The sequence below is a fragment of the Ostrea edulis genome, chromosome 1 (genome assembly GCF_947568905.1).
Source record: "Ostrea edulis chromosome 1, xbOstEdul1.1, whole genome shotgun sequence".
NCBI classification, from domain to species: domain Eukaryota; kingdom Metazoa; phylum Mollusca; class Bivalvia; order Ostreida; family Ostreidae; genus Ostrea; species Ostrea edulis.
This window is the reverse complement of record NC_079164.1, coordinates 9,367,400-9,375,042: the sequence shown is the minus strand read 5'-3', so window position 1 is coordinate 9,375,042 and position 7,643 is coordinate 9,367,400. Positions and strand designations below refer to the sequence as shown.

The 7,643-nt window shown below is 34.8% G+C and overlaps 1 protein-coding gene across 2 annotated transcripts in view; it reads left to right on the top strand.

The window, feature by feature from the left end:
* The first annotated feature begins 5,017 nt into the window (after window positions 1-5,017).
* LOC125664176 (calbindin-32-like) overlaps window positions 5,018-7,643 on the top strand; it is a 54,378-nt gene continuing 51,752 nt past the window's right edge. Inside the window, exons 1-2 of one of the 2 annotated variants that reach the window (XM_048896758.2) lie at window positions 5,018-5,371; window positions 5,963-6,048. In XM_048896758.2, the coding sequence (XP_048752715.1) occupies window positions 5,242-5,371; window positions 5,963-6,048 (216 nt within the window). In that variant the 5' untranslated portion in view covers window positions 5,018-5,241. The remainder of the gene's footprint in view (window positions 5,372-5,962; window positions 6,049-7,643) is intronic. The other variant, XM_048896757.2, reaches the window with a different exon arrangement.

Below are 7,643 nucleotides of genomic sequence, written 5' to 3'. Positions count from 1 at the left end.
AGACTTGATGTTTATTTCAGATCCAAGTTGTGGGAAAGTCGATGTAACGAAACTAAGAAACTGATCATTAAGCGGTAGTGTAATGTGCACAAACTGCAATATGTGCATGGATAATACACCTTGTTTTTGTTTAGAACATTAATAAAGTTATTTTAAGCGATACGTGGAGTTAGAGTCTTTCTTGATACCAGCCTTGGGGACAGTTGATGGAATTACGGAGCAGTGATAACACGGATAATGTGAATGTGATAGTGAAGCATAAACTGTTAAACTGACGCTAGGGGCTACTTTTATTTCGAATTGATGTTTCCCTCTAGGGAAGCGTGAGGTGAATTTATAACTTTAACGGATACAGATCAAATCTGAAAAGATATTTACTAGGAACATTTCTGGGATAAATCGTTAAGATATAACTTTCTTTTGCCAATATTGGAATTTTATGATTTGAAAACGTGTAAGTATGCGATAAAAATTACTATCTGTGAATGTATTTTGTCGACAAAACTAAGTCTTGGATACGAAGCAACTATGGAACTTCATCAATGAAAGGTGAAGATGACGCACAGTGATCAATTTCATAACTCCTACAAGCAATACAAAATAGAGAGTTGGGCTAATACTTTTAATTAATCCTGATAATCCTGTTGGGTTTTTTTTAAATTTCATCCATGTACAAGGAACTTATAATTTGGATCTGATACTATCGTAACACATATTTTTTCAAAAAACATCCTTAATTTTGTTGACTAAATCAGCCAAACTCGACGCATAAACTTTCTTTTTCTACAAAAAGAGTCAAGACGAACGTGTATTTGCAAACGCCGAGATGATCCAGAGTAAGCCTCAGTTACTAAGGCACTGGGCGCACAGCATTGTGGAATCAGCTAAAGAAAACACTTGTCCGATCCTCCTCTCCTAAGTTGATGACACTGTGCAAACTAATCGGAACATCGCTCGACCTCTTCCATTAAGTCGAGAGAAGAAAAAAAAGGATGGATGTAAAACCTCACCATATTGCGTCACGCTACTTTGGGTCACGTGACCAGAAATATGGCGCTGGCCGCAGTTTGTACGTTGACGGTTTGGCACCCTCTCCAAATTGTTACTTGCAGTAAACTAATGGAACTGGATATGGCTATAACTGAACAAGGATTTTGATTCGCATTTCTTTTTCAAAATGTCATCATACTTCTCATATTCTCGTAGATGTGGTAATCTACCTCTTCTTTGGTCGATCAGTTTTCATGGTTTTCGAAAGTCATTAGCTTTAATTGTTAAGTATGGTTTGAAGTAACTATTTCTCGATTAAAGTGTTTTATTCTACTTAATTGTATTTACATAAAACAGACTACTTTAAGATATTTGACACCAAAATAGAACATGGCAGCCAATAGAGTCTGTTGAATTTGTCCTGGGTAGAAATGCAGTACCCCGATATAGGCAATTCACATTTCCACGATGAAAATCATTCCATCCTGGGGTCTACAGCTGTGAGTTTTTTCTCTCGACTTGACGGAAACGGCCGAGCGATGTTCCAATTGTGCGCGAAGAACATTATAGGACCAGGCTAAAAAAGAACATTATAGGACCAGGCTAAAAAAGAACATTATAGGACCAGGCTAAAAAAGAACATTATAGGACCAGGCTAAAAAAGAACATTATAGGACCAGGCTAAAAAAGAACATTTTAGGACCAGGCTAAAAAAGAACATTATAGGACCAGGCTAAAAAAGAACATTATAGGACCAGGCTAAAAAAGAACATTATAGGACCAGGCTAAAAAAGAACATTATAGGACCAGGCTAAAAAAGTTGAATATGTTATTTGTCTTACAGCACATTCCAATGACACGATTATCTGGGGGGGGGGGGGGGGGGGGAAATGAGAACATTTTTGTTTATTCTTTGCTACATGAATCCTGTAACAAAGGCAGGAAGGCTTACTTTGCAATACGGAATGATTTGTCCCACAACACAAACCCTTTAACTCTTGTTAAACTCTACCGGAAAATAGTATTACCTACCGTATTGTATGGATGTGAACTGTGGAACAATCTAAAGCAAAAGATTTCCAAATTTTAAACAAATTTCAACATTTTGTGACAAAGGATATTCAAGGCATGGAAATTTCAACAAGATCGGATATGTGTGAGAGCATGATTGGATTACATCCCATCATTTCGGAAATAGACAAAAGAAAATTAGTATTTTTGGAAAGCTGTGTAAACTTGACACTAACTCTCTGTCAAAGAACATTTTCTTATTTAGATTATATGACCTTTTGCAGGGTGACATCAAACAATTTTCTGGATTTCTAAAAGATATATACGAAATTTTAATCAAATACAACTTACTACAATATTTACGATCATTTGTTGAAGTTGGTCAATTCCCTGGGAAAAAAGATTGGAAATATATAGTTAAACAGTCGATTCATCACCAACATACGGAGGAATGGAGAAATCGTATGGAAGCCGATCCAGACTTCCGAATATTTAAAATTTTCCACAACATAATCTCTCCTATTAAGCTCTGGAAATTTGACTTTTCATTTGATGAAGTTCCACTCATTAGATTCCTAGCTAAACTCTGGACCATTCCATCCATTTCTTTAGGTCAAACCTGCAGAGTGTGTCAGGAGACGTACGACAACCAGTATCAACATGCTGTGTTGGGCTGTCCATCCACAATTTGCATAAGAGATTCTTTCTTTGACAATCTAATTAATAATTTCGATGTCCATTTATATGTAGAGCTTTCGCAGCTCAGTGAAGATATTTTATATTTTATATTACTTGGAGGAGTAGAACCCACAATATTATTAGAGAAAGAGAGCAAAAAAGAATTTATTTGTCTTTGTGCAAAATTTGTGTGTGGAGCCACCGCGTGCTATAATAGAGCCTTGTCGCAAAATTTAGAGTGCAACTAAAAGTATAATTATGTAAACATTTATCCATGTACATACGTTTTCTTTGTTATAATTTTCTATCTCTGGTCTTTTTTTATATATATATATATATATATTATCATTTTGATTTTCTTTTTGTATTCTAAATATATGTAAATGTTACAACATGAAATCTCCGCATGGGGGAAATAAAGATTGAATGTCTCTATTGCCTGTGATATCTTTGCAAATTGTAATGACAGCCATTTCCACGTGAGTGTGCTGCAGTTGTGAACAATGTGCGTATGAATCTTGATAAATGTAGGGCGTCTATTTTAACGGCTGGGAGTTCCGACAGAAATGAAAGTAGGATGTAAATAATTCCAGTATTATTTATTTTTTTTTTTTGATTGGACAAAAATAAATCTAAACGAGAATTTACACATCAATAAATCCAGGAACGCTATGTATACATACGCGCCTGAAAACAAATAACATAGCGCGGGGAAACTATTTAAGTTTTTGAAATTGATAATACTGGGAACGAATTGGAATTATAAGAATCAAACATTCTTTTTTGAAGAATTTATCGGTGTAAACATTGGATATTTTACCACAAACTTATCATAAAAGTGCTTCGCACTTTTATTCAGTTTGTGAGTAAAATGTCCAGAGTTTACACATCGATAAATTCTTCAAAAAGAATGTTTAATCCTGTGATATAAAAAATAGATTTTGAACATCCATAGCGATGTTAACTGCACGCTTCACGGCAGTAAACCGGAGATTACCGGCGTGTAGAGTTGCAGTTCAACATTATATTTAAGGGTCCAATGTATAACGAGCATATTTCATATCTAGTAAATGGATGGTGGGATTCTTGTAATCATGGTATCATTTTGAAGGGTTCATCAAATTGAAATAATCCACCATAGGAATTTTTGGAATTTTGATTACTGATCGATTTATTTCACTTTGAATTTTACAGTGAAGTCTATGGGAAGAGCATGTTTTATTAAAATCTTTCTTTTTTTTAAAATTATATTTTCATACAATTCTCTCGCTAAAAAGTTATATACAGCTTTTCGTTATGAAAATATGAAATAAAACTAATCATTTACCGCACATTTTTTTTAAAAAAAAATAGATTTTTCTTACTTTTACCAAGGGCAGATAACTCTTTTAAAAAGTCTAAAGTGCAAACAGGTCAGTTTTGAATCCTGTACGAATAATGTAAATTTCATCAACTATACATTCATCTTTATTTAACAATAACCATTTATAGTGATTTAAATCATTCAAAACTTTTCATTATCCTTTCGTTATACATTTAATACCTTTAAAATAGCTCGACATGATATCGACAATGCGTACGTTTACGCATAAAATGGAATTCATTGATAATCGTAGACACCACTTTAAAGAAATTGACAAGTCCCAGCAATATATTTCAGAAACCTGATTATACAGTCTAAATTTGCTGTTTTTGTAACATCGAAATAAAGATTGATTTTTGTTTAGACTATATACATTGTATGCAAGCTTAATGTAATTGTGAGCAGCCCTAGAAGAGATCGAATTCGTCTACCGTCCTAAACAGTTACCTGCACTTCTCCGAGCTAGGAGTGTATTTGAATTGATGTATACCCGCCAACATCATCAAGTAAAACCGGCTTTCATAATCAATATATTTTACACCCATTATGCTTTTCAATGTCTTTTTCCTGGTTTAGCGCCTATTTACAGTACAGCACGCAGAAAAGGCGCACAACAAACAGCCAGACTTGTTACCTTCATTTGTTCCGCACACCTCCGGGAATGTAGACAAATCTGAAAATAAGTACAAACTATTGATTAACTATCGGATTATTCAGTCGTGTATTTCAATCCTGATTTTCTCTCACTGTGTTGTAAGATTCGTTCTAATATCACGCTGTTTTGGTCCTAGTGTTCACTTTCCATACGATATTACATACGCACGTACATTTGTTCCCTTGACCTATCAGTTACTACTTTAACTATAGTAATGCTGCAACAACTGCGAGAAATATACTTTCCTGTCGCTTTTTTTGTTATCGGAATCAATAAAAATTATAAAACTGTTGTGTGATGGCAACTTGATCCTTCGTTCATCAACAAGCCGAGACGAGAGGGCAGGCGGACACTAGGCGTCCCAATCAATATCGATTTTGATTGGGTTAAACAGTAGTTTCATTCTTTAAAAAATGTGTCTCATTTTGCCACCTGTTACTCCTGTAAACAGCACGTAGTAGTGCGCATGCGCGGATGGCAGTTGACGTTTGTCAAAAGAGACTGCAAAGTTGAAGAGAGTTGATTCAGGAGATAGATCGCAATCATGGCATCATCGTCGGAATCAGATAAGAGTTCAAATTTTCTGCGACAATTCAGAGACTTAAAAACTCGTGAATTTAATCTTTTGTCTGCCCAACAGTTTATGGAAGTTTGGAATCACTACGATACTGACGGTGAGTAAAGAAAATGTTGTACTGTGTTTTAAAATTGTCACAAATGTTTCAGTGTGTTTAATTGTCACAAATGTTGCTCTATGTTGAAATATAAAATGTTGCACTGCGTTTAATAGTCACAAATGTTGTTGTGTGTTTAATAGTCACAAATGTTGCACTGTGTTTGATAGTTATAAATGTTGTACTGTGTATGATAGTCACAAATGTTGCACTGTGTTGAAATGTTGTATTGCATTAAACAGTCACAAATATACTGCGTTAAATAGTCACAAATGTTGCACTGCGTTAAATAGTCACAAATGTTGCACTGTGTTGAAATGTTGTATTGCGTTAAACAGTCACAAATATACTGCGTTAAATAGTCACAAATGTTGCACTACGTTAAATAGTCACAAATGTTGCACTACGTTAAATAGTCACGAATGTTGCACTACGTTAAATAGTCACGAATGTTCTACTGTGCTAAATAGTCACGAATGTTGCACTGCGTTAAAAAGTCACGAATATTGCACTGTATCAATCGTTTACAGATGTTTATTTCGATCTTTTAAATTTTCCATCATTTGGTACACGATATATTTTACTGTGCAGGTAATGGGTTTATCGAGGGCAGTGAGTTGGATAGTTTTCTCACACAACTGGTGACTAGCATTAACACGCAGGACACGGGGCCAGAGGTAAGGCGCCACCTAGAGGCAGATACCCGTTAAAATCAGGTTGAATAATGCAGTTATGATATTTGTTCTATTATATCGATTAGTCGCCTCACTTTTCTGACACTTTTTTACGAAATGTTCAAACTATCTAGATCAAAACCGACCGTTGACTGATTGTAACCAAATGTCGGCCTTTGATGAGCGTTTTGCAAACCAAAAAGTCGATAAAGCTGATTACTTACACGTGATGAGAATGACACAATATGTTAATATTTGCATGTTTGTCATTTTAGTTATCAAAGCCTTTCTTAATTGAATGTGTCCACTGTGACACACGATAGACTGGCAAGCACACACCGTAATTATATAATTAGTGGAGCTAATAACCAGCAGAGAGACGACTCAGATGTAAAATAGGACTGTCATGGCAACTTTTTTTTAAGTCTGGCTGTTTTAATGCAGATAAACGTTGAAAAAAAAAATCAAATATGCAGGTAAAAAATAAAGCAGAGTTACCAAGGTTACACGGTTGTCAAATGAGAAAAGAAATTGGACCAATTTCCCCCAAATCCATTTCACTGAATAACAAAAAAAAAAAAAGTAAATAAAGACAAATTCAATATTTAATTTTCTTATCTTAAGGAGGAGAGAAACTGTTTCTTTGATTTGAAAAGAAAGGGAGTGTGGTTACAGCAGCGTATGGACCATTAGTTTTGAGCTTCATTTTAAAGATACACGAGAAACCATATTTCCTTGACTGCAATTTCAAATACCACACAGAAACTCCCAACTAATCAATATGTATTCAAACTGTGAATAGCGAATTTTCCATCCTGCACTGTTATTAGGTAGACAATTGAGCGATTGTTTTTTCAAATGTTGACAACTCAATCCTCTATAATAGTGCGATATAGAAGATTTTAAATCAGGCTAAATATCTCTATGAATTTTGAATGAATAGATGAACATAGTACTAGTTTATACTAATGCTTAAATAGTAAAACAATAGTATATCAAAATACTTCAACTGTCGATATGTGCACACTAAAGATAATTATTATACGTTACCGTAGGGTAGTTAAATGTGGGAGAAACTGGTATTTTCAAAATCTGAAGTTGAAATAGGATCGCAGTCCACACAGTCTCTCTCTCCCCCCCTCTCTCTCTCATAAAACGCTTTCAATCACACATGTATGTAGTAAATATACTGTCAGTATTACCGGTAGTACTTCTAAATGATTGTTATTTATTTTCATTGTTATAATTAATTGCCTGTTAACATGTACATGCCCCCCGAGGGCCCTTGATTGGTGAATAAACTAATATATATGTATATCTACAATTTAGCATTTTGTAAGATATTAAGACAGACCCGCATACTTACTAACTGAGAACCAACCCCCCCCCCCCCCCCCCCCCCCCATTAATTAGTCCTGTATATAACCATTTCAATGGTGTACGGTACGGATTAGTGAGCAGTGCTTTGGATTTTATCTTTGAAAAAACAAAATTATAACACAATCATATAATTCAGTCTAAACCTAAACATAATCAGCGTCAAACGATGTTCAAACTAGCCCCAACCTAATCTCAATCACTCTCACAGTAAACTCGAT